Source organism: Coturnix japonica, chromosome 5 (genome assembly GCF_001577835.2).
Source record: "Coturnix japonica isolate 7356 chromosome 5, Coturnix japonica 2.1, whole genome shotgun sequence".
NCBI classification, from domain to species: domain Eukaryota; kingdom Metazoa; phylum Chordata; class Aves; order Galliformes; family Phasianidae; genus Coturnix; species Coturnix japonica.
In genome coordinates, this window is record NC_029520.1 from 50,244,516 (window position 1) to 50,271,153 (window position 26,638).

General features: G+C 45.0%; 3 protein-coding genes, 1 long non-coding RNA gene and 1 other non-coding gene across 9 annotated transcripts in view; 2 read left to right on the forward strand and 3 right to left on the reverse strand.

The window, feature by feature from the left end:
- Window positions 1–4,761, reverse strand: part of ARID4A (AT-rich interaction domain 4A) — a 43,776-nt gene extending 39,015 nt beyond the window's left edge. For 2 of the 5 annotated variants that reach the window (XM_015865728.2, XM_015865723.2), the window contains exons 1-4: window positions 4,407–4,754; window positions 3,833–3,904; window positions 2,602–2,712; window positions 450–515 (exon numbers count right to left, since the gene is read on the reverse strand). In XM_015865728.2, coding sequence (XP_015721214.1) covers window positions 450–515; window positions 2,602–2,712; window positions 3,833–3,838 — 183 coding nt within the window. In that variant the 5' untranslated portion in view covers window positions 3,839–3,904; window positions 4,407–4,754. Of the gene's footprint in view, window positions 1–449; window positions 516–2,601; window positions 2,713–3,832; window positions 3,905–4,406 lie in introns of all 5 variants that reach the window. The other 3 variants (XM_015865722.2, XM_015865724.2, XM_015865727.2) reach the window with 3 other exon arrangements.
- Window positions 4,762–5,006: 245 nt separating this feature from the next.
- LOC107315397 lies at window positions 5,007–16,548 on the forward strand. Its single transcript, XR_001555888.2, has 2 exons — window positions 5,007–5,366; window positions 16,068–16,548. It is a non-coding gene; the product is annotated as an uncharacterized LOC107315397 (long non-coding RNA).
- On the reverse strand, window positions 12,533–19,872 carry PSMA3 (proteasome 20S subunit alpha 3). Its single transcript, XM_015865730.2, has 11 exons — window positions 19,738–19,872; window positions 19,435–19,517; window positions 18,096–18,219; window positions 17,911–18,012; window positions 17,710–17,783; window positions 17,133–17,205; window positions 16,550–16,615; window positions 14,691–14,737; window positions 13,395–13,462; window positions 13,198–13,262; window positions 12,533–12,711 (listed from the first exon to the last, which is right to left on the reverse strand). Exons 1-11 carry the CDS (start codon window positions 19,756–19,758, stop codon window positions 12,667–12,669), a joined length of 768 nt encoding a protein of 255 aa, XP_015721216.1. The 5' UTR covers window positions 19,759–19,872; the 3' UTR covers window positions 12,533–12,666.
- A 91-nt stretch (window positions 19,873–19,963) lies between these two features.
- Window positions 19,964–20,036, forward strand: TRNAK-CUU. The gene has a single exon. It is a non-coding gene; the product is annotated as a tRNA-Lys (tRNA).
- Window positions 20,037–20,947: 911 nt separating this feature from the next.
- Window positions 20,948–26,403, reverse strand: ACTR10 (actin related protein 10). Its single transcript, XM_015865729.1, has 10 exons — window positions 26,215–26,403; window positions 25,749–25,856; window positions 25,336–25,403; window positions 25,099–25,178; window positions 24,706–24,741; window positions 23,351–23,430; window positions 23,185–23,258; window positions 22,922–23,003; window positions 22,108–22,309; window positions 20,948–21,263 (listed from the first exon to the last, which is right to left on the reverse strand). Exons 1-10 carry the CDS (start codon window positions 26,386–26,388, stop codon window positions 21,082–21,084), a joined length of 1,086 nt encoding a protein of 361 aa, XP_015721215.1. The 5' UTR covers window positions 26,389–26,403; the 3' UTR covers window positions 20,948–21,081.
- Between the last annotated feature and the right edge of the window lie 235 nt (window positions 26,404–26,638).

The following is a 26,638-nucleotide window of genomic DNA, read 5'->3' on the forward strand; positions in this document are numbered from 1 at the left end:
TCACTTTAAAACACCTCTAACATTTTTTCTTTATCAGACTTCAGGTAACATGCAACAGTATTTGCAGCTACTAAAGATGATCTCTAAAAAGGTCAATTTGCAGTGTTCTGTAATGCAGCTGTTTTAGCAGACAACTTTCAGCTACTGTAACAACACAAATCAACATCTATTTTTATATAAAATACTTCAACTACTTTAAAAACACTTTTAGAACAATCATGTTGGTTACTGTCTAATGGGCTTGAATTTACCCTCGTGGAATCAGGATCAGGTTTCAAAAACAGCATGTGCAATTCTGCTGCATATGAAGCTACACAGAGAACAGGAAAAAACACCTCCAAAAAATACAAGAGTTAAGACTATTCAGAATTAACCCAACCAAAAGCAGCAGGCCTCCTCCTGTTAATTTACTATGAGATTAAGCAGTAAAAGGCATACAATATACATACTCTTAGAGGTCCTTTCACTTGATCATCTTGAACTAACTGAGTTGAGTTATCCCCCTTCAGGACCACCTGGAAGACATTCATAAGCTTGTTAATGCGTTCCTTATTTGTAATGGCATAGAAAAAGTCTAAAGCAAGTAGTAGTAATTCAGAAAAACCAACATTTTCTCCATTAAACACAGTCAAACACTCCTGCATGCAAAAACCCTTGGTGTGGATGGCTTTATTCACAGGAAGGCCCAACCTGTACACTGAACGCTCAACCTGAAACACTACAGTCAAAGAAGACGGCAAATAAAAACATCAGATGTTCCAAGGAAAAGAACTTCAGCTTTTGATGAGTTTTGATATTGATGCAACCCGGGGTACACATGGATCTGAGCCTAGAAATCAGATGATCTGTGTGCTTTTTTTCTACTTTACCCATAGCACTTCATTGACAACACATTGGGTACTGAACTGCAATCAAAATACAACGCTCTCTATACTAAATACTTATTGAGAAACACTGAACAGACCACAATACCAACACTGCTACCATGAACAGGAGAAAGTTTCTATGGTAAAGATGAGAACCACTAAAAGCGTGATTAAAGTCACTTAAAAAGAGGAAGTAAAACACTTTTCCCTTTACAATCCTGTGTTTGAGAGAGTAAGCATGACAACACAGAAGGAACATAAGCCTGGGAAAGTTGAATCCCTGAGTTTGCAAAGATTCAGCTTAGAAATATAGAAGACGAATATTTAGATGTTAACAGATTAACTGTTTCACTGCCATTTCTTATAGCAAAAAGACCTACCTGAGGACCCAGAGTATGATCCAACAATTCCCAAATTCCTACCTCTTCTCAGCAATCAAAAACTCAAAGATTTTCCTTTCCACCAATAAAGATGCTCAGTTTTTGGGCTCCCCTGTCTTTATTATATAAGCACATACAGAGTCAGTATGTCAGAGCAGCCTCGTGTATCTACAAGTCTTATCACGGAGTAACAATGCATATCATTCGACAGAGAAACTCGCACCTACAAACAGCCTTAATACTCAGACTAAAGACACAGGTGGGAAAAGAAGAACATCAGCTCAGGAAGGGCAGCACATTGAAATCTATGTGAAGGAGCTGCTTCTTAGAAAGCAAAGAAGGGCACAAATTTCTGTAAGTACTCACTAAGAACAGGAAAAAAGTCTGAAAGATCTGAACTGGCTGGTTGTTAAAATCACGACAAGAACTCTGATATAGGTGATATACTCTACCTATGTAAGTGAAGAGGCTGACAGCTTGTTCTACTTCATCTAAGCATTAAAGCACATGAAAACTTACACGTGAAGTTACAAAAAGCTTTCATCTCTATTTAGCAAGGTGTTGGGGGTCACTAATGCCTTATTTACATATCCTGGACAGTTATCTAGAAGTGGAAAGAATGTAAGAGAACAAAGCAAGCTCTATATTTACTTTGCATTCTTAACTCTTATTTAACTAGGTTTGACTCTTGTTTTCTCACATTAGCATTAACAATAGAACTGCAACAGTAAAATAATGACCTTCTTTTTAGTTTGTTTTGGCATAAGACCAGTCACCATAAATGAATATGAAGTGTCAGTACTACACTTGCACAGGAACTTAGCTACAGTGATGCACGCTGATGTTAAAGCAGCAGCAAGATGCTGAAAACTCACAGATACTCTCCTGGACATGTAAAAAACCTGATCTAAGAAGGTTCTTTTGCCACCTTTTTGGTTCTTACATTGATTTATTATAGTATCGCCTCTGGAGTAAAACTGACTCAGTTGGAATGAAAGGGAATTTTTGCTCCTGAAGCGTTTGCTCTTATTCCTTATTACTCATGTAAAGCCATAAGCCTCTATGAGGATCTTCAAAACCGACTGCTGCAAAACCGATGCATTCACAAACAGGAGGCAACAGTGATCAATAAGTAAACAGCACAGACAGGCCGTGTTTAAGCCCAGTCCTGTTTCAGCATCCACCTGAACGAACACTTGGAAAAATAACAACGTGAGAATCAAAACTCGTTTCTGACTCTTAAAATTCAAACAGTAAAGCAACAAATGTTCCCTAATCTTCAAGATTTTGATCTTCCCCGACAGCTCTTTCAACACAGCGCTTTAACAAAGCCAGCATAAACCACAGCGTACTACCTTGACTTTCACAAGCCTTTTCACTGTCTTAATCTTTGCCTCGCAGAAGGCACCGCGGTACTTGGCACTGACATCCGTTCCCACTGTCAGGTAGGCAGGCTCATCTGCTGCCTAGTAAGGAGCAAAAGAAACAGGAACAAAGTTTAGTCCTCAGTTATTTTCACAGCTATAACAGCACACATTTGGTTTTTCATCTGCACTTCTTGATCATGACATGACGTATAACATCTATATTAAGAAATGCCATTAGATTGTTCTTTAATAAAGCAAAAAGAAACAAGTTACAGCAAGTTTGGCTTCACACAGTGACGCTGACCCCTGATTCTGTCAGCTTAAATACCCTTATTTATCCTCCCAATGTAAAGGACCAAAACAAAAAACACCTTCTTACTTTCCGTGCCCTGCCTGGGGGTGTTGAACTCACATTAAAGCACCTCGTAATAAAAAGGGGCAATAATAATCAATAAAAATGACAATTAATTCCAAAGAATTAAAGAAGGGAAATCTTTCAACAGCAGAACTATATAAAAGATATAACCACGCATTTTCCTGTTGAAAGCAATCCTGTGAGGCAGCCAATTTGAGACTATCATACCAATAACTACAATTACGTCTATAGCATTCTATATATAGGAGTTTTTCCTCCTGCTGACTAAACGGAGACCCCTAGAGAGATTTACTCTCATCTTCTGTGTGGTTGTTAACTATTCTCTTTTTCTTATGAAAGCTGAACAGCCTCACGCTCGTTAAGAGGAAGAAATATTTCTCCTCGTGTTTTCCTTAATCTGGACTTTATTACTTCAAACCTCACTTTATTGGCCATGTAAGAAGCGGTAAACAAGGCCGGGAGCAGCACAGAACGTCCATGGAGACAGGAAATCGGCGCACGACATTAAGGAACTGTTTTTTGCTGCCGTTTAATTGAAGGCAAGAAAAGTTTCTCTTTCTTTTGTGCTCTGCCCCGCCGTCTCTGAGCCTTTGTACTGGCAAAAAGAACCAGCAGCAGCACAGGCGGGACACAAAAGCTGTGGTTTTGCAAACTTGCAATAGCAGCTGCTGATACAGGAAGCATTTAAAAGGCAGCACTCCGAAGGGGCAGCGACTCAGTGCGTTTCCAAACAACAACAGAGAAATGAAATCACCTCAAAGAAGGAGAGAGAAGAGTTCCTACCTTCGTTTTTACCGGCGACACATGAAATCACCTCAAAGAAGGAGAGATTAGAGTTCCTACCTTCATTTTTACCGGCTATGTGAGGGATTCCAGCTCTGAGCCTTCTCCTCTCCGCAGCCAGGCAGGGAAACGCTGCAACACAAGAGCGGGATGGGCTGATGGTCTGTGGCCGTCACAGGGCGGCGGGTTGGAGCCTCCTCCCGTCCCGGGCCGCTCGGTGCGCGTCACGTCGCCATTGCTCCCGCTCCCGGGTAGGGAGGGAGGGAGGGCCCCGAGGCGGTAACTCCCGCCGTAGGGGCGGCGGGGCCCGGCCCGTCCTCCCGCCTTCCCCGCCCCTCCCCGGCCCTCGCAACTTTCCTCGGCCCTTCAAGCCGCTCCTCAACGCCCCCTTCGACCGCCGGACTCGGGGCTGGAGCTGAAGGGACGCGCAAACCCCTCCCCGAGCACCGGGGACTGAGGGGAGCGGGGGGGCGGGCGCTCAGAGGCGGAGTTGGGAGTCCCCCGTTCCCGCTGCCCCGCTACGATGTTGGGGGGAAGGGAGAGGCGGCCGTCCCGCTGCCCTCAGCCACAGGCCGTTCCTCACGGGACGGGAGATGGTAACTCCATCTGCTGAGCCGCCCTCGTCGCTTCCTACCTGGAAAGTCGCAGCGAAGTGGCCGTGCTGTGCTGTGCTGTGTTGGGCTCCTCGGTCCCCTCCGAGACGACGACAGCCCCGCGAGCGGCGGCGCTGAGCGCGGCCCCGCTCCGCCCCCTCCTCCGCTCAGCCCGGACTCACAGCGGATCGCCAGCCACCAGCCCAATAACAAGCTGTTGAGCAGAATCGCTCCTGCTCGAACTCTCATTGGTTCCCTCGTGACGCCCCGGGGGCTCTGCCCCGCCCGGATTGGGTGCCGCGGACAGCACCCCCATTGGTTGCCGAGAGTCAGACGGAAGCTATTGGTCAGGCGTAGACGCAGGTAGAGCCACGGAGACTTGCCATTGGCGTTTAACGGAACGCCCGTCGATTGGCGGCGGTTGAAGTGAAGTCAGCGCTCCCTGAGCTCTGATTGGTGCGAACCGCATCCGGATGTAGCTGCGAACGCGTCGATTGGCCGAGCTCGGGGGTCAGGAAGAGCGACGGCGAGACGCGATTGGCGGATAAACCGTCGCTTAGTAACGCGGAGGGGCGGGGCCCAGGGGCAGAGCGGGGAGGGGGCGCGGGCGGAGATGGCGTCCTGCGGCGGCGGCGGGTTGGGGTGCGCGATGCGCATGCGCGGCGGTCAGCTTCCCGGCGCCATTTTGTGTGAGGCTCTTTCCCATTTTAGGCCGCGGCAGGAGACAGCGGGAGGGGGCGGCGGGGAACCGCGGGGCTGAAGTCCCGGTAGTGAGCCCTCACGGAGGCGGTAGGCCCGGCAGGGAGCCCGGCAGGGTGCTGTGAAGAGGCAGCGAGTCGTTTCGGCTTCGTAGCACCTCGAGTGATGGCGGGGACGGCCGGTCTCTCTCTCCCTCTCGGCTGCGATGGCGGAAGTGAAGAGGGGGCGGAGGGTCCCTCTGGTGGCTGCTCGGAGGAACCGCTCGGGCCGGGATGGAGCTGAGGGGGCTCGGCGGGCAACAGGTACGGGATGATGGGGGAGAAAGGTCGGTCAGTCAGACCAGGTGGGTTACTCGACGCTGAGGTAACGCCGCGAGAGGCGGGGAGGCCCCGGCCCTTGTGTGGGTTTGTAAGTTAACTGTGGCTTCGAGCTTGTGCTTGAAGGGGAAATGGTTTGAAGTTAAAAGAGGGAAGATTTAGGTTGGATGTCAGGGGGAAGTTCTTCACTAGGAGAGTGGTTAGGCCCTGGAACAGGCTGCCCAGGGAGGTTGTGGATGCCCCGTCCTTGGAGGTGTTCAAGGCCGGGTTGGACGGGGCCATGGGCAACCTGATCTATGGGGTCTCTATGGGGATATGTGGGGTCTATGGGGATATATGGGGTCTTCTGGGCAACCTGACCTAGTAAAGGTGTATGTTTGGTGGCCCTGCTAGGCAGGGGGTCTGGAACTACATGATCCTTGAGGTCCCTTCCAACCCGGGTCATTCTGTGATTAAATTTGATTCTTCAGGAAGTGCAGAGGGACAGCTGTAGGGGTTTTATTGAGGTAATAGCGTAGATAAGTTCTTAATGCATGTTAATAATGTGTTCTATAGACACTTCTGACTCATTTGGAAGCACAGCACAGGGCACACAGCACAGCTGTGCCATTCTGCCTGTTGGATCTCTTCTGAGATGCATAGAACGTATATATGAAGGTTTAAGCTGCTTGTTTGAATGCTCACATGAATTCTGTGTTGTTGATGCTGTGGATAAACTGAAGAAGAAATTGTTTTAAAGCACTTTAAAGTTAGTAAAGTAAGTTAGTAAAACATAGAATCACAAGGGTGGGAAGGAGCTGCAGGATCATCTAGTCCAACCATCCTCCCATTACAGTTGCTACCACAAGCTGCTAAACCTCATCTTGTAGCTCCTCCTCAAAACTTGAAGAAGTTTGATTTGAATGGTGAGTTTTGGTATCTGTGGGATGTAAGATTCAAACCTTTCTACGATGTTTGGAGGCACAGTTTGTATCTCTGTGTAAAATAGAGCACTGCTCAATAAAGAAGTGTTGCTGACCATGAACTAATCAGTCTTGTTTCTGATTTCTAGCAGAAAGATTCTGGGCGTAGCAGTTGTGTTGGCACAGGAAGTTGTTGGCACATCACTCATCTAACTACTATGAGCAAAAGGATTCTTTCTTTTCCTGCATAGTAAGTCAGCAGGAGAGGTGACTTGTTCTTTTATGGCTTTTAAAGTACCTAAGAACGTCAAGCTAAGCAGCACACCAAGCAGTGTAAACATCCACGCACAACTTGGGCATGATGTGTGCTGGAATGGAATGGAAAAGCTGTACTCGTGGCAAGCCAGGGACTACTTCTAATTTTGGTTTAAATAGCTTTTCATTGAAACATGAACTGCTGAACTTAGGGCTGCGCTGTGATATTGAAACATGGCATGGCAGTGTTAAATGAGCATTAGATCTAGGGCCTGTAGAGCATTAGATCTATCTTGCCTGTATGGGATCCTTGAAGTTGTGCTTCTTCCTTCAGAGTGTGATCTCTTATATGGAAATGTTTGACATGAGTGGAAAAAACGAGCAGCAGAATTTGCTGTTGGGAGCCACTTTGTCATGAACCACTTTACAAAAATAACGTTCAGCAATAAGTTATGAGACAAACATTCCTAAAATATTAAGAGTTCTTGTTCTAACGTGGAGCTCTGTGTGTAGTAAAATACTGTGTGACTCTGTCAGGCTTCAGGAGACTTCACTCTTCTTTTATTTCCTGTTTTTAGGGTTTACTTCTGCCTCTTCAGATATCCTTCCCTTGCTGTTTCTGTGCTCTCAATGTGCACTATATCTCCACTGGTGGCTGAGCAGACGTCTGCATGCAGCATCTGTCTGTATGGAACTGCTGTTTCTATGCAGATGAACATCAGGTGTGTGCTTGCCATGGAGCTTTGCTATCTCACTCTTGTGTCTTGTGTCAGGTGGTGGTTGTGGAGCCTTTTGTACCCCAGTATAAAGGGAAGAAAGACCAAAACCTGAGTTTACAACAGAAAACTCGGTCAGTAACAGCAAGATCATAAAAATGAAAGGTTAAACCTTCTTTTATTTTTCTTCATTTAAACCTTCTTTTATTTTTCTTCATTTTCTTTTAATTCCAGACATAAAACAGGTTTGGTTTGTTTTTAGGATTGATATGATGTTCTCATAGTTGGGTGTAATGAGACTTGTATTCAAAGAGACTTATTTTTCCTGGTATGGAGTTTTCTGTCGTGAGAGCAGCTGTTTTAGGCTGCCTGTTGTTAGAGCTCTCCAAATATTGGCCAGTTTTTGCATGCTTTGTCATGTGCTGTTAAAATATCTGGATATAAAAGTTTGCCTGGCAAATTACGGATCCATTTAATTTCCTGTATTTCTTGTCACGACCACAAATTCCCCTTGATGACAACAGCAAGGTTCTATAACTGAACTAAGGAAGTGGGTCCAAATCTTTAGTCCTCGGTGTGCAGCTGGAAAGCAGTTGTGTGGGACTACAGAAGCCATAGCTCAGTATTGGCGGCGTGTGGTGAAAGATTTGGGCTGCTGTTACCCTGCAGATACCTGTGATACCAGATGAGCTGTGCATGCAGACTCAACAGGTGCCTCGTGCTGCTCCTATATGAGCTGTTCACTGATGCCAGTTAGAGAACTAAAATGACTTGTTTCTTTTTTGAGAAGAGCAACATCAGTTGGATTATTTTCTCAGTGCTTCTGTGATGGGATTCAGAACAATGGGTTTTCTGCTTTGTTTTTAAACTTAGGTTCTGAGTGATTTCTGGTGGGCTGTCCATAGAGCCCTTGTTTATGCTGCCTGTTGCTGGTATCTTTGAAGGCCTTTTCCTCTTGCAGAGGTAGCTATGTTTAAACAGCATGAAGGGCGATAGAGGTTAGAGCCACGTTTTCGTACACACAGACCTTTTGAGATACTGATAACTGTCTTGCTCATGTTGGATTTTTACTAAGGTGCTTATTTCCCTATTTGTAGAGAAAGAAAATACTGTTCTAATGCTGAGTCTTTGGACATGGGTTGCCCACCAGCACAGCTGTCACTTTCAAGTTCGTCAGTGCTGATTAAGCTGTTAATTAAAATCCTGGATTGTCAGAGGTGCAGATTGTAGAACAGCATCACCCAGCTGAACGTGGGCATTGCCACAGCCTGCTGAAAGCAGTTTGTGTGCCACTATTAACATGCAGCCATGCACAAGGAAGCAAAGCTGCTTCTGCAAGCAAGGATGTTCAGCTAAATACAACTTGGGCAGCAGTTCTTTCTTCTTAGGGCTTTTGCTTGTCTAAATTACTTCAATCACTTACAGTTAATTTACTTTTCAGCCTCAGCCAACACGACTGCAATTCATCAGTATTGATTATCTTTGGAAGGCATTAATGCCCTCAGTCTAATGATTTAAATGTTATTAGCTATAAACAGCCACCATTAGCAAGAATTCATACAGCTTAGTTGGTGACTGCATCCTGACTCTTTCCTACCTTTAAGCCTTCTTTTTAAAGCTGACTTTTCAGTTCTGTGTTTTGTTTGCTGGCTGTTATTACAGGTAGCAGATGCTCACTTGAGAAGTAGCTGACCAGCTGGCACTGGGTTTGCACATCCAGGTTGTCAATTAGTTGCAAGGCTGCACTGCTCACAGGAGGTTTGTATTTTCAGGGATGTGGGTGGTTTTTTCCTGTGAGGAGCTGCAGTTCTGCTGTGTGCTGTATGACCAGTACAGATACATTGCAACCAGAGCCACTGTTAGAAGCTGCGTTATGTTGATTTCCAGAACAAAACCCGTCTTCTTAGCAAGTTTCAACTACTCTGAATCAAAGAAAGGCATCTTTTATTAGGGGGCTGCGGTTTCTTCCTTGCAGGCAGTTTGTCACCCCATTTTGTTGGTATGGGAGTATTGTTTCAACTATCATTTGGCTGGGGAATGTAGTTGTTTAAGTAACTTTCCTACTGGAAACAAATAAAGCTACGCTTTGAATCCACTTCCTCAGACACTACTCCAGCTTTCTTCTATTCCTGGAACATAATAGGAATGAATGTAGGGGGTTCTCATTGCAGAGAGTGCAGATACACACAGAATGAGAGCTGAAATGGTGCTCTATGTAAGCATGCTGTTAAGTCATCTTGTGTTTGCTGAAACCTGTTGATGTCTCAGATAATGAAAGCAGCAGATTCCTCCTTTTCTAAAAGTCTTGCAGAATGGACGTTTTACTTGCAGTTTTCTGGCTTTAATTTAGGAATTGCTGCTTTTTCTGTTACGTGTGGTAGGGATGTATCAGCTTCTATGGGAGTTCACTATAACTTAACCCACTGTTAGATTCCTCTTTCAGCAGCAGGACTTGCTGAGTGATTTTTGGATCTAACCTTTTTATTTGTCTCCTCTCACTATGTCAATTAAGGTGGTATTTTTTGCAGGTAGTTCTTATTACCTTTAGGAGAAGCTTCAGGGGACTTAACTATTCCTTATATCTGATGACACATGTGTGTTTGGACTACAAAGTACACGAGGCCGCTGTCTGCTTTATTCTAGTTGTCCATTTTTGGTTTGCACAGCAATCCTAAGGACCATTTTTAAACAACTGCTTTGGAGTCCTTTAATAGCAGCGTGTGAAGATGAAAGAGCGCTGCAGCTGGAAATGAGAGACTTGGTTTGAGCTCGGCTGTAGATCCTGTGTTCTCAAATACTGTCATGTGTTTACTAGACAGACAGTAAGGCTCCACCCTTACCTCTTTTGGAGCCTGTTCCCTGCAACTCTGTGTAACTGGCAATAAGGGACGGCAAGCCATCTAATAAGGAAAGGTAGAGGTAGTAAATGTCTCAAAATAGCTGTCAATCCTTAGGTAAAGGTAACTTCCTTACTGCACTGAACTTGAAAAACTGGTGTGTGCAGTAGAAACCAGTCATCCTCTTAGAGGTGTGCAACAGATGGAGGAGGAGGGGGAAAGAACAGTCTCTTTGCAGTGTTTTTGGTGGTGTTATGCACTCAAAACCCTATTTTTATCTTCAGTCCTGAAATTGAGCACTCCAGGGTTATGATTATCATTCAACAATGTATCTTAAACAGTTCACTGTTTTCTGTACCCTTCTATGGTTACCAGTTAAATCCTAAGGGAGATCACTGCCATATTAAGTTATATCCAAGCCCCTTCCTTAGAAGTGACCAGGGCTGCAGAGTCAAATAGCATCTCACGTGTTATTGTACCCATGTGAGCAGTGGAACTTGCAGGGAAGGGGGGCTTTTAGCCTTAGGCCATCATGCTGTTTTTGCTTATGCAAAGTGATGAATGACCTGATGCCTGGCATAGCTCAGATCTGCTTGGAATTAATTGAAGTGCTTCCTTTCTGAGTCAGCACCAACTTCAGCTGAGCAGTATTTATTGTGGAGCTCTCCTTATGTTTATCTGTCCTACCAGAAACCTTACACGTGGGTTACTCCTGTGATGTTCCAACAGCTCAATCTTAAAATTATTTATCAGTAGTAACATAACTTTGAATGAAGATGTTATCCAAAATCCTGTATAAAAAGTACAGTCCATGAGAAAGGATGACTTTAAGCTAAGAGATAAACAATCATATAGACCAGCTTTCTTCTGGTGTTGCATTAGAGCACGTACTTTGGGGTTCAAGCAATGGGATTTGCCTTTAATGCTGTGAAGTTGTGTTCCAGCGTGGCAAGTACTGCAGTTGTACATTCCAAGTGGGTATGTGACTTTCTGTTCTATTACGCTATTCCCATAAATGGCCAGAGCCCAGACTAAGTAGGTTACTTGTTAAGCCTGAAGCAAGAAATGCTGCCATGTTATGGGCTAATTATGCCTTTCTGGTATCTTCAAAACTAAAACCTCCCAGTACTCTTGGCAGGAATAATAAAAATGAATGTTAAGAATCACCTCTTGCTGAAATCAGATATTCAGAAACGTCCTGCCTTACTAAGGGCATGTTTGTTATCCTTGCAATATACTTTTCAGTTGAGTTTTGCATTTCATTGTTAAAAGCAACCATTTCCAGGCCAGGCATAGAAGCTCCCTTCTTCAGAGAAGGGGATCCAAGCCCTATTCCTGCAGGAAGGCATTGCTGGTCCAACTGAAGTCTCATTCTGGGAGCCTTTGGTTACCCGTTTCAGACTCCTGCTGTTAGGTCTGTTGAGTTTATTGCTTCCTATATCACTGAGCCTGCATCTGTCCTAGTCAGCTCTCAGTAGAAGCACTAATTTGGTTGCCCTACTCACTTGGCATGTTAAAAGGTTACTGTGGCTACTCTGCCTTGGGTAACAGCTCATCCAGGCCTTCCTCTCTGCAGAGGCATGCCCTGGATCTGAAGCTGCAAGAGGCTGATGGAAGCTTTCATGTCAGCTTTCAGCTAACCAGCCGTTGAGCTGAAGTCTGACTCCTAGATACATTTTAAGCCTGAAGGGTAAGGAAGTATCTATAATTACAGCTGCACTTGCCCTTTCCTCTTAACCCAGTAACATCACTTGTAAGACTGTTACATTTCCCGTACCAAGCCCTAAATAGCTGTGGAAAGATTATAAAGGTGTAGCTGCTTGTAAATACAGCTCTTCATTTTCATTTAGCAGTTTGTGAGCAAGGTTTCAGGTTTGGAATCAAGGAGTCATTTTGTCACATTAAAGCAAGTGAAAGATCAGTCCTCAGCAGGTGCTTTAGGCTGAGATCAGTTTACTGATTGGCTTTCACTGACTCAGAAGAGTTGAATAGGCAATAAGCTTCAGTAGTAAACTCACACTGAATGCAAGACAGAACTAAAGCCTGATTCAGGTGCAGTTGCTATATGGTTGCCTCTGGGGACAGCACTCAAGGAAGCTGCCTGATAGAGAGCTGTAGCAGTTTGACATCTGTGCTTAGCTGGAAAGGCAAGCATTCCATGTGGCTTGACTCTTAGCCCAGGCTTAAGCCTGAGACAGCAGAACTGTTAATTAAAGTGCTTTCCTGGAAGCTGGTTGTAGTTGGCAGCTGCACATATCACCTAAACTGATAACATGTCTTCCTAGGCCCAGCCTGATTCAAAAGTTCTGCTGTAGTAAGAAGCATCTACACCAGCATGATGACACCTTTCCATCTTAAGGCCTGTTTTGATGTACAGTTTAGAATACAAAGCATTCTGTATTCTAAATTGATCCTAACTTATTTTGAAATGAAATCTAACAGACAGTAAAATGGAAAATTTATTAGTGCAAGTTGGTCACTCAGTCTCCTCCAGCATGTACAAAGGAGCGTCCCATGGGTAATACATTATAAACAAACCTGTACTAAGTCAAACTTGTCTTGAAGTAACAATGTGTTACATATTTTCATCATCTGATTCATCCTCCTCTTTCAAAGATTCCTATTAAAAAAAAAAAAGAGTTTTGTTTTACTATTTTCTCTACATACACAAAGGCCGCTATTGAGCAGGCCTTGTTTCTACTGAAGAACTAAACTACTTAAGAACTTAAAACCTGGCACCACTACTGCTTTCAAAGCAAATGCTGGGGGAGCAGCTTTATCCAGCTGGTTAACTAAAATACCTGCTTTAAAGGTAACGCGACTTACTGCATTTCCCATCCACTTATGTAATGACTGAGGCATTAATAAAAGAAATGAGAGGTAGGGAAGCTTGATGCCATGCTTTTTAAATGTAAGAACTGTCTGTGGATTGCATGGAGGGAACTTCCCAATTCTCTCATCAGGAGACATCCTGGCTACAAGTGATTAATGTACCCATCCCTTTTCCAGTCATTATAGTGCTACAATCCTGCTCCTTACTTCATTCATTCTATTCCAGACTTGCCAAGAGCAACACTGAGATGACAGCAGTGATGTCAGACCTTACCTTGGCATATTTTTCTGCTTCTTCTCTTATGTCTTTGGGAACAATTTCATGTTTTCCATTGGTTACTGCAAACAAAAAAGAAGTACCTATTAGAATTCACACAGCACGGTGCGATAAGTAAAACACTGCTTCTGCATGTTCAATACAGAAAATGAGAAGCTTTCTCTACTGTTGACAGAAAGGTAGAAATGCATTACTTTCTCCAACCCAGCTGAGTTCCAACTCAAAAGCTTTATCCTTTACTTCATCATGAACGATGTAGATTCTGGAAAGAAAGGGAGAGGGTGGAGGTTAGAACAGATTTATTGACAGGCAAATTATAATTTCTTCCTTTCACACATCTCTTACTCTGTTGAAACACCATTTCCTACATGTAATAGAAGCTTCCCCTCCTGCTTTCTCTTCAACCTCTCCTTTGTGCTCATCCCATTTCAAGAGGAAAAGAGTCTATCAGGGCATATTGTGGAGTAAAGCATTACTAAAACAGTGTGTTGCATGATTACAGATAAGATGCAAGGTACCCACGTAGGTGAGATGCTGAGTAACCCAATACAGAACATCACCTTTACAATAAATGTTATTTAAGATTCCAGTACTGTAGAACCAAGGCTATGACATCATTGCCTGCTTCTGCTCAATCAGTCACAGTGTGGCAGGAGCTCCCTGCATTTCCCCTGTAAATCTTGTTTCATCTTATACTTGAAACTAAATCTAAACACAACTGCTAATACACAACCTGTACGTAGAGCTCTCCATCCCATCTGCTAAGCCTACAACAACTTACAGCCTTGTGCTTTGTTTGTGCAGTTTCAGAGTCGTTTTGAGGTCCTTGTTATGTTTCAGGAGCAGAGAGCCCACACATTCTTTCCTTTAGCAGCTAACATGATAGCCTCTGACACAGCCACATAAATAAACTCACATGCTGCAACACCATTGATGGAAACATTTATTACTTCTTTATAACCTCTAAGGAACAGCCATAAAAGGCTGGAAATTATTTCTGTAGCTGCATATTATTAGATTTGTGACAAGTGCAGAAGTATCCCTGTAAGCATTAAGTACTGGAAACAGCCGAAAGGATACTTGTATTTATTTGAAGAGACCATAGACTGGCTTGGGTTGGAAGGGACCTCAAGGACCTTGAAGCTCCAACCCCCACCACATGCAGGGCCACCAACCTCCACATTGATACCAGCCCAGGCTGCCCAGGGCCCCATCCAGCCTGGCCTTGAACACCTCCAGGGATGGACGGGGCATCCACAGCGTCTCTGGGCAGCTGTTCCAGCACCTCACCACTCTCACAGTAAAGAACTTCCCCCAGCCCATCTCACAAGACAGATCTTAATAGAACACCAGACTAGAATCAGCACCAGCACTCATCTACAAAAGTGAAACCTGGTACCTCATGTAAAGGGAACAGCTTCACTTTGAAACCATAACAAGCCCACAAGCACCTATTTTTGCTGAGCTGGAGAAACACTCTGCAGACTTACATTTTCGCAACCTCTTTTACAACGTCACGGCAAGTCATTTCCTTCATCTGCAGACAAAAAACATACAGCTTAGCAGAACATCCTGTTTTGCATTTGGCCAGCAAACGAGGGACTGTGATGTGCCTATTCTCCACAATGCATCTTTCACTCACTAAAACATACCTGATTATTGATTAGACCAGCATATTTTACACCGAGCTTAGGGTAGAGCTTATGAGATACATGTAGTTTTACCATCTCAGATTCTCAACCACTTTGCAAAGCCATCGTACAGAAGTTGGTTGAGAAGCTGCTGAAGGACAGCAGTTCTTTCTTCATGCTGAGTCTGACAGCACTTCCTGTGTGTGTGTAATGCACACACCCAAGTACACAGTGGGCCAAAGGAAAAGGAAACGGCCCTGCTTAGGTAGATGTGCTGTCACATTTGCATTCCAACAAGTTTCCTAAACAGAGACACTGTCCCAGCCCTTCCATTTGTGACTCAATCCGTAACGCAGTGCTGACTTCTATTTATAAATCTAATCTGCGTCACACACCTATGTGTATTTAAGCACATGGAGTCAATAGTGAAACAAGAAAACCCAAAGGTCTGTTACTGTCATGTGTGTTTACAAAACAAAGCTTTCATTTATCTTTTGTCATTATTCTTTTCCTGGCCCAATCTTCCCCAAATAGGAAATACTGTAATTGTAATTAACTCCTGTAATTAACTCCCCATTATGTCCATATAAAAAAAGTCATAAATATGATCTGAAAATAACATGAGAAGCACTGCAGATGAACAGATTCAAGCAGGCCCCATGTGACAGAAGATACCAAATGTTTGCATAAGATGCAACAGATGTGATCAATGCAGTGCACCCCACCTGCAGTATAAGCTGCGTGTGCAGATCTCACGTACTGCATCCCCTCCCACATGCAGCACCTGCATTGCAGTACCTGCCAGACAGGTTTCAAGGTTATGATGATATTCTCACCTCTTTCTTTCCATCTACAGTCATCTTTCACAGGACAGATCCGCAGCTAATAGGATCATAGAATCAGCATGGAATCATAGAACAGCCCAGGTTGCAAAGGCCCACAGTGCTCACCCAGCTCCAACCCCCTGCTGTGTGCAGGGTCACCAACCAGCAGCCCAGGCTGCCCAGAGCCACATCCAGCCTGGCCTTGAATGCCTGCAGGGATGGGGCATCCACAGCCTCCTTAGGAAACCTGTTCCAGTGCGTCACCACCCTCTGGGGGAAAAACTTCCCCCAGTATCCAACCTAAACCTCCCCTGTCTCAGTTTAAAACCACTCCCCTTCATCTTATCACTATCCACCCCACCAAAGCGTTTGCATTTGTCTTCTTCCCATTTATGTTTTGTCATTCAATCAGGAAATCAGCTGAACAAAATCAGCTCTGCCCTGGAACCTGTCCAGCCCACCGTTACCAAGAAGCATCAGCACACAAGACCGCACTTGCTTCATGCTGCTCTGACCACATCACACTGAAAGCATTCTGCAAACAAGCCATGACAGATCAGCACAGCTGTGCTGTATGGCACACCCCTGTTCTCATCTACTGAACTTCACAGGCCCTACCATGAAGTTCAAGGAATACAAACACTGCAGCTCTACAAAAACAATTAGGCTGGTAACCAAAGAAGTGTATGTTTATGCTTCTCCTTTTAAAACTGTGTGCTCACTATGGACTTCCCATTGCCCAGGGTCAAGATGCCAGAAACACTGCTCCTATAGAGGCTAAGACAACGTATTAGGAAATACTTCTGCTTCTCTTGTACTTTATGAATTTAAGGCATCTAAAAAGGCAGAAATAATCCATCCTGAAAGCAACACAATAAAAGTGAAACAACCTACCTGAAGCTTTTCAATCTCTGTTTTTGCAGCCTGCCTGGCTTTACCGATGGCACAGCCCCAATAACCCTAAACAACAAAGAAAAGTGTAAGGTTAATGAAATACTACATCCACCACATACCTAACGACTCCTTCACTCCTGTAACAAGGCAGATACACAGCAAATGTTGGCACTGTTCTCTCTCAGGTGAGGTTCACAAGTTATTGGGTTAAGCACTGCCACCCTTGACAGAGCAATGCTAAGTAGATCCTCTGGGCACACACACACCTGCTCTGTTTGTCGCATAGGATCTTTTACTATAATTAAAGTAGAATTAGAAAAGACCACCACCAAAGCCCACCTAGCAGCCTCTGCACCTCAGTGTTTTGTGAGCGGAGTTATCACTGCAGCACTCAACCCTGCGGCAATGGATGGGACTCCTCATTGCATACAGGTGGAATGAACTCCCACATTTCTGAGAGCTTTAAAAACAGGCTTTATGGAAGCGGTGCTGCTTCTAAGAACTGCACGCCACGTTACTGATGTCCAGATTAGAAACCTCTAAAAGAGCAACTTAAAAGTAACAGTATTTCTGAAAGACTCACGTATGAAACTCCTGACGGGTCGATCATGTACAGTTGTGCGCCGTCATCGTCATCATAGGACCCCAACATGAAACTGGGTGAGAAAAAGCAAAATCAAACAGTCATTCTGCCAACCCACATACAGCAATGACAGCTAAATCAAGTCAGGGCTCCCCACTACCCTATTACACTCTGTAAGCAGTTTGTCTGAAGGCTCAGTGTTATCGTGACCCCAAAGCACCTGCAATTGACCAGAAATGTTTTACTTAACTATAACTACAGACCTCAGTTTGTTAGTTCCCTGGTAACCACAGCTGCATGGTAGTTATTACCTATTCTTTAGGGGATGATCACAAAGTTCTGCTTTCAAAATGGACACAGATTCAACATCAACTCCTCAGCTTTAAGCCTGATGGACAGGCATGCAGGCCATACACAGCCTGGTTTGCTCTGATGCAATAAAACAAAGGACAGGGGAAACTCTTCCCACTTCTTGGTTTATCGGTACCAAATGTGAAAAATGAGCTAAGACATAAACAGCTCCAGCCCTTCTGAAGCAAAAGGCCTTTACAAACAAGCACATGTTGGAAAGACCTACCTGCAACCAAAAGGTCTGACAGCGCTGTACAGTGTGTATGCATGCACGTACATGGCCACTCTGTCTGCAAGATGCTAAGGGGGAAAAGAAAAGCGGAGGCCTTTATTTGCAGAAATAAGTAAATCACAATTATTGCTTATGGTTATCGCTGTCAAGGTTAAAAAAGCCAAAAGCTCTGAGTGAACCGCGCTCATTTCTTACCTTCAGTGGAATGTCGTAGCCATAGTTAGTCCTGAAGTTAGAAGCTTCTTCTCTAGCTATGTCTGCCAACGAACGAGCATCTGCAAGCAGCCCCGCTACTGCCTGGAAGGAGAATTGCCATCACTGCATCTCTTTAATATTATTCTGAGCCCCTTCAAATCCTGAGAGCTTAAGCAGCCGCTCACCATTCCAACGTGCCGATCGACGTTGAAGAGACGTTTATTGGAGCCTTCTTCGTACAGCTTGGACAGAACGAGCTTTTCTACACCAAAGACAACGCCATCTTTGCACCTTATCCCAATGGCTGTACTGAAAGACAAGACAACAGGGAGTTTCTCTTACACTGAATAGAACCGTGCAGACAAGTAACAAAGAACAGCCTCAAGTTACGCCAGGGCATAGGTTGGATATTAGGAAACACTTCATTACAGAAAGGGTAGTTAAGTACTGGAATAGGCTGCCCAGGGAGGGGGTTGAATTGCCATCCCTGGATGTGTTTAAGAGCCGTTTGGATGCGGTGCTCAGGGATATGATGTAGCAGAGGGTTGTTAGAGTTGGGGTACTATGGTTGGGCTGCAGTTGGACTTGATGATCTTCAAGGTCTTTTCCAACCTGGGTAATGGTATGATTCTACGAATTAATAAAATGCTGGAGTGGCTGACGTTGGAAGGGACCTGAAGGATCTCTGAGCTCCAGCCCCGTGTGGGCAGAGTTGCCAACCAGTGATCAAATGACACAGTGACACAGTTTCCACCCCAGCAGGTCTGCTCCAACTCATATAGTTTTTACTCTATTTGCAGCCTCCCAAATGGAGGGTGGGGGCATCGATGCTCAAAACCTCACTGTTACAATCAGTTCCATCTCCAGAACCAGAGGCTGCTTTGAAAGAGCAGGGATCTCAGCAGGGATAGGGAGGTGTTTGTCCCTCTCTACTCTGCTCTTGTGAGGCCCCATCTGTTGTACTGTGTCCAGGTGTGGAGCCCTCAGTACAAAAAAGATATGGAGATTTTGGAAAGGGTCCAGAGGAGGGACAGGAAGATGATCAGGGGGCTGGGAGCACCTCCCCTATGAGGACAGGCTGAGGGAGTTGGGTTTGTTCAGCCTGGAGAAGAGAAGGTTGCAGGGTGACCTCATTGCAGCCTTTCAATACCTGAAGGGAACTTACACCCAGGAGGAGAGTAAACTCTTCGACAGGGCTGATAATAGCAGGACATGAGGAAATGGTTTTAAGTTAAAAGAGGGAAGATTTAGGTTGGATGTTAGGGGGAAGTTCTTCACTAGGAGAGTGGTTAGGCCCTGGAACAGGCTGCCCAGGGAGGTTGTGGATGCCCCGTCCTTGGAGGTGTTCAAGGCCAGGTTGGACGGGGCCCTGGGCAACCTGATCTAGTAAAGGTGTATGTTTGGTGGCCCTGCCAGGCAGGGGGTTGGAACTACATGATCCTTGAGGTCCCTTCCAACCCGGCTCATTCTGTGATTCTGTGAAGGAGGCCCCTCCACAAAGAGGTGGATCCAGCCGTATCCTACCTGCTGTTCTCCACAGCCTTCATCGCGTATTCCACTTGGAACACTCTGCCATCGGGAGAGAAGGTGGATGCCGACAGGTCGTACTGGAGAATAGAATAGAAAGGATCGCTCAGCAACCAACAACCCACGGCACAGCCCGGACAACGCGGCCCCGCAGCTCCACAGGGCCTCGGCCTAACGGGCCGCGGTGACTCAGCAGCGGCCACGATCCCGCTCAGCCCCGGCCGATGGGAACTTTGGGGCCGCCACCTCCAGGCCCCATTTACCCTTCTCGCCCCCCGCCCGCCCGCGGCCCGCGCTCACCCCGGTGCCGATGGAGCTCATGGCGGCGCCGCCTCACTCGGACACAGCCCCCCCTGCCGCCCCGGCCTCGATGCCGCTCCCGACCCCTCAGCAACCCGCGGTCCCATTGGCCTCCATGCAGCCCAACCAGCGCTCGGCGGAGGAGGGGTTTCAGCGGGCGGAGCGTTTGGTAACGCGAAGCGCTCGGCGTGTGCTGAAGAGATGAATTGGGAGGGTGCTCCACAGCGCCCGGCTAGCTCAGTCGGTAGAGCATGAGACTCTTAATCTCAGGGTCGTGGGTTCGAGCCCCACGTTGGGCGGCAGGTTAATTTTGCTCCTATAATAGAAGGGCTCTTTTATGGGGCATCCTGCAGCCTCCAGGACATGCTTTTATTCCAGGATACAGCAGCCAGTTCCAACTCCCAAACACCCGCCAGCACCACCAGAAATAAGCCACCTGTGTTAACTGCACCAGATTTCCCTTAATAACCAGTGGGGCTCCTCCCTGCAGCAATACTGAACTGCCAAGAGATGCACAGGAGCACAAAGGGCGACCATTGGCTTCCAACACCCTGCCAGCTCCCACACGGTGCTCATAGCAAAGCATCCATCTTCCCTAAGCAACGCATTGTTGCTTGTAAGTAATGTATTTTCATTTAATACACAGCGCTGCACAATGAAGTTTAATAATTCTGATGGGCAAAGAAGCGACTTCTGAGTGTGGCATTTCAGTGAGGTCCAAGAATTCCTTGTGTGCCCATTTATAATTCTTTAAACAGCTCAATTCTTTCCTGCTGGGGAGGCAGTGGGATGGTGTCAGCTCAGCATTGCAGGGTATCACACATAGCACAGTTCTTTGCTGAAACACTGAAGCCAATACTCACTGCTCAGAGGAAACACCATCCCTGCAGCTTTGCTAAGCAGCACAAGCCATTTTATAGCAGCTCCAATGCAGGATCCCATGTAAAGCATTGCATTCCACTCTTCAATCTGGCAGCAAAGCTTCCAGCTGCTTCCCAAAGCAGACAGTCCTCCGGTCTTCTCAGAGTACTTAAAGTATCTTGAAACAAAGCACCTTCACAGCACCGATAACAAAACACTGTCAGCTGCAAGTCGTGACTACAGACCAATCCTGCACCAGGTGACAAAGCAGCACAGGAGTCCACAGAATCCATTTCTAAACAATACATGAACACAGCCCCACATACAGCATCAGTAACCACCACCGTGCTCCCCAGAACATCCACACTGCTCACGTTTAATGGTGTTACACACATAACTTCATACAAAAAAATCCTGCTCATATATATATATGCATATGTACTTGAAACAGATGAGGAGAGCCCTTGTGTAGCATTTAAGTGCTTATTTCTCAGTTGAAAAAGCCCTTTTCATCAGCGGTGGGGGTGCTTTCCCAACATCAAACATCATCTCCAGAGGAGGATTACTCAGACAGCACCAGTCAGGGATGCGCCCCATCTGGCTGTAATATTCTCTGGACACAGAGCGGCTTCCGAGTATGTCCTGAAGTGCTCCAAAAATGGCTCCTGTTATTGACAAAAAAATATAGTTTTACATTAAAAAGGAACAAAAGGATGGAGGTACTTTCATTTTTAGCAGCCCTTTTTGACCCAAATTGCTCCCATTTCTACTCTATGAAAGTAACTAAAAATAAATCACACAAAGTCAGGGACTGGAAGGGACCACAACGGTCATCCAAGCCCAATCCCCTGCCCGTGCAGGAACACCTGGATCAGGTCACACAGGAACACAGCCAGATGGGTTGTGAATGTCTCCACAGAAGGAGACCCCACACCCTCACATGAAGAGGTTTCCTCACATTTACATGGAACCTCCTGTGTCCCAGCTTGCATCCCTTGTCCTGCTGCTGAATGTCACTGAGATGTGCCTGGCTCCATCCTCCTGTCACACACCCTTTACAAACTATAATGGCATTGCCCCTCTGTCTCCTCCAAGCCAAAGCGGCCCAGCTCCCTCAGCCTCTCCTTATAGTGGAGATGCTCCACTCCCTTCATCACCTTATATTTCTCCTATGTGACCAGCCCCTCTTTCCATGAACTGTAGACCCTCCCCTTTCACTTCAGCTTGCCCAGCAGCTCCCTGCTTAACCATGCAGGTCTCCTGGTTCCCTTTCTCTACTTCCTACCTGCTGGGATGCTCTGATCTTGAGCTTGGAAGAAGCAGTCCTTCAATGCTAACCAACTATCTTGGGCCCCTTTACCTTCAAGTACCCTGTCCCATGGGATTTCCCCTAGCAATTGCTTACATAGGCCAAAATTGGCCTTACTGAAGCCCAGGGTTGTGATTCTGCCCCTCAGCCTTCACCACTTCAACCAGACTCTTAATAGTAAGATCCAGCTGCACTCTTACCTCCCAGCCACGCCACGTAGTTGGGTTTGGCAGGTGGAGTGTGAACTTTGAAGGTTTTAGTCGCAAGGACTTCTTTGTATTTCGGTTTTTCCACCAGGTACCTGATCTCAGCCATGAGTCTGTGCAGGAATCCTGGTAACATGGCAGTGCCACCCATAACCACTAAGTTCTCTGCCAGCTGCTTCCTGGTGTCTATGGGACACTAACAACAAGGGGAATAGAAAACACAATACTTCAATGCAACTTGCACACAGACGCTTTCAAAGGTCTTAGAAATTCAATCAGTCCTTCTATGCACTTCAACTACTTGTGTCAGCAAAAAAGGAGAAAACATCTACAACTACAGACTCCATCAGAAGACCAGGCTGAAGGAACTGCCCAGTCAAGGCTGAGCACACTGTGAGTCACTGTAAATCCCTGTAGCTGAGTCTGGCCAACACAAAAGATGGTGGGATATCAATGCTGTGAATTCCCACCGGTTCCAGGAGAAGAAACACCAAACATTTTGCCAGCAATGAAAATGCCCCAACTCCATTCATCTTAAGCCTTTCACTGAGGAGGGAGCACTGCACTGCTTCTTTGCTTGGCTGAAAACTGGCCCAAACAGCAGCACACCAAAGAACAAAAGCAACCATAAAGGGAATGACACACAGTGACTTGCTACCCCACAGTGATTCACCAGAGGCCACAGCCTGAGGAGTCACCTTGTGCTGACTGCAACCTGTAGTCAGGGGGATGACACTGCAGGAGCCATTTATAAGAGCAGATTCTGAGGGTAGTGGTGTGCAAATTCTTGTTTCTATTATGAAGATACCTGAATGAGAGAATCCAAGATCAAAGTGGCAACAGATGTCTCTTCATTATCCTGTTCAAACAGTATTTCTGCAACTGAGTCTCTGTTGAAAAGACAGGAGTGTTAGTGAGAAGCAGCGCTACCCTACAGCAGGGCTAAAACAACCACAAACTCCTTGCTGACAGCACAATGTCACAGCTGCTTCTGCCACACAGTGTGTACAGCAGGAGGTGCCAAAGCCTCACTAATGCCAAAAGCAAACACTGCACTACAGTACTTCTCACCGAATGGAGCCAACTACATGGAGAATCTTTTCACCATCTAAAGGATAGTCCACATCTGGAGGTGGTGAAGGACGCTAGAAAGAAAGAAAGAAGTGCTTTATTTTCAAGAACAGAATGGTTACATCCACTTCAGAAAAGACCAGAGGAATTCTCATTCACTGCTCACCTCAGCACTGCCATCAATGTTGAACTTGGCTGCCTGGATCTTCAGTCCACGTTGGAGGTCACTCACAAAACAAGTTCGAACTTCATAAAACAAGAATAAAGGGACAGAAGAGAACTCATTGGATCAACAGTACAGACAATTTAACTTACAGAACACATTCTAGGTCCTGCCAGTAGGAAAAAAAACTAAGCTTCTATACCTCAGCTGAGCTCAGATGTATCCAGGTCCTACACTGAAATGAAGCTGACACTATAACTAGGCAAGATTTAGGCAAGATTTCCTTCTCAAAATAGCCAAGTACAATGTAAAGACAGAGACATTATTCATTGTGCCTTTGGTTATTGTGGGGTCCAACACACCACAACAGGTCTTGCACCACAGCTCTCAACAAGACACTGATCCTTCTTAAACAATCACAGGTAATATTGTTCCTATATATATAATGAGATTCTCATTCATAAACAGTTGTCACAAAGAAATATTCCTTCAATATAGAGCTGATCCTAATTTCAACCCCAACATTTCACATCTGATTCTAAGAGGTCTCAGAACCAATCAGAAAACTGACTTCCAAGTCCAGGCATTAGAAAAGCAACTTCTATTTGAGAAAGCACCAGTTGCATTTAAGTTACTTTGCACTGGACCGATTGACTTCTTCCTAGATTGGTCCAGAAGACATATATCACATCCATACACTAATATGGGCTATTTTCTACAACTAAATTAACTGATACAAAAACATTTATATAAAGTTCTGCCCAAACATATTCCCTACATTTTTCTGGTGTAAATGAACTCTGGCTCAGCTTGATCACCTGATTAACATAGAGATATATTTCATACAGAATTCATTTCTATTGCAAAGTCGATCTTAATTCAAACTGAACATCCCTGGTTAACTGTTAAACAGTTAGTTTAAAGTAACTTTATGTCACAATGCTGATAGCAGCATGTTTCTAAGATAACAACTTTTTGAGAGGCTGATCTGTTAGCTTTGTGCCCAACATGCAGTATTTACTCCACACGCTCATATACAACAAAATGGATGTTAAATAAAAAATGCAGTAGCAATTTAACCTAACCTGCTGATGGCAGATGTGTGTGACAGCCTAATGCTCCTATTGCATTAGTCTGCCTAAATATGAACCATTTATGGGCAGCACAAAGACCTAAATGAGAATTGAATGACAGTTGGTGTTTGCTTTCAGAAGGGAAAAAACACTGCAAGTGCTTCTGGTAGGCACAAAATACAAGAAATCTAATATAATAAATTAAATTCCCAAACAGTTGTGAAGGCTTCCTATTGTACTCTCCTCTACTATGCAGAGTAATGAACTAATGGCATGAAGTTTTACCTTTTATATCCTCTACGATGTCTTCTGGAACGGAGCCTGCAACAGCAACAACAGAAAAATCACTGAGAACAAAAGCTTGGGAAGCAGAATTTAATAATCAAACTAATGCTGAATTCCAACTGGTTTCGCTTTGCAGGTTTACAGATATTTCTCAGCTGATTCCACTTTAAAAGCTGCAAAGCTACTTCTCAGTTGAAGAAGTTTGTTTTCACTCAAAAGACAATGAAAACTTGTTACAGAACATTCATCTGGGCTGTCATTCTAACCTTGTTATGAGTGGCTGATTATAGGAGTAATATACTTTAATATGGAGAAAGAAATAAGGAGAGAAGACTACATCAGATGTGATGAATGCACTACTACTTTTACTATGCTGCAGCAAACAGCCCTTACCCATTACTGATGGAAGGCTTTGTCCTTTGGCTAATCCTGTATCAACTGTGCACTGCTCCAACAGCCGATATTCCAGCTCCCTAAAACATGACAAATTCAGTCAGGTGAAGTCAGCTATCAGCATAGGACGACTCCCCACATTACACTTAACGTACATTGTTTACTCACTTCAGCTAGATTTTTTTAAATATAGGCTGAAGGAGATCAGATTTCTATAAGCTGGGAACAGCAACTTACTTGTGGATGGCTTTTCCTCCCAAAGGAAGGGAACCCCAGCAGCTCAGAATTGGAGTTCCCTCGTAAATCTACATGGAGATCAGGAAATTCTCTCTTTTGGACAGGAGTTTCCAGCCTACTGGACCTGAACACTGTTTCTCCTCAACATTTTCTTGCACTCACTATCTTCCTCCACACCTAATTAGTACTGCATAAACAACAGAGTTACAAATCAACCTTGGAGCCCTGTAACATCCTACCCAAACTTTAGAAGAGCACAAACTTAACACAGCAGCAGTGAGGAGATTCCCCAAGCTGTGGTGTATTATGAACAAGAGATGGGTTGGCTGATCTGTTCACGTTTTTTGTCTATGACATCTGCTTTCATCATAACCTTCCTGCTTTAGCTTTCATGCTAAATCAGTAAAGGATACAGGCAGCACCAAGCTTTCTTTATATCCACAATCTAACACCATGGCAGAGTTGATCCCAAGTGTCAGAAGAGACATTAGATGGCTTGGAGCAAACAAAACAGAAGGGACCTGTGAGGAAACCAAGAAAGCAATTGACAGAAGAGGAAAGAAAAACCCCAGCAAACACCCAATGCACTGACGTATTCTCAGGATGCACAATCCAAACTGCCTCTTGAGATATCTATTTTTAATTTAGTCTTTCTGGAAGTGCAGTAATTAACAAAGAAACAGTTCTGCAGCCTTATGAAAAGTCAGCCAGTAAAAGAAGTGCCTCATTGCGACCTCCCAGCCCCACCTGCATTTCTGTATCCTCACAATGCCTCTCAATCTTTCGCCATTACTTTCACTCCACTGTCCATACTGTCACTATGGTTTCTACCATTAAGTGCTATGCTCAGCACATGTGGTGGTTACGTAAAATACGCACCTCAAAATGCTTGAAGAGGACTCTTGCAAGAGTGTCTCTGAAGTGGGAAGGGCAGAGGACAGATTCTATGATGACAACACGACGGTCTCTGGGATTCACCAGCAGGTGTCTAAAAAGGAAAGAAATCAAGACATGCAAAACAGAAGTGCTGACTTTAGGTATGTATGACAACATCTACCTCCATTTGATGCTCCATTCTACCTACAAATCTGAATGTTTCCCATTTAAATGGCATTTTTAAGAGAGATCTCAAGGTCAAGCTGACAATAGCAGGACACAGGAAATGGTTTTAAGTGAAAAGAGGGAAGATTTAGGTTGGATAACATCCAAGGGGGAAGTTCTTCACTAGGAGAGTGGTTAGGCCCTGGAACAGGCTGCCCAGGGAGGTTGTGGATGCCCCGTCCTTGGAGGTGTTCAAGGCCAG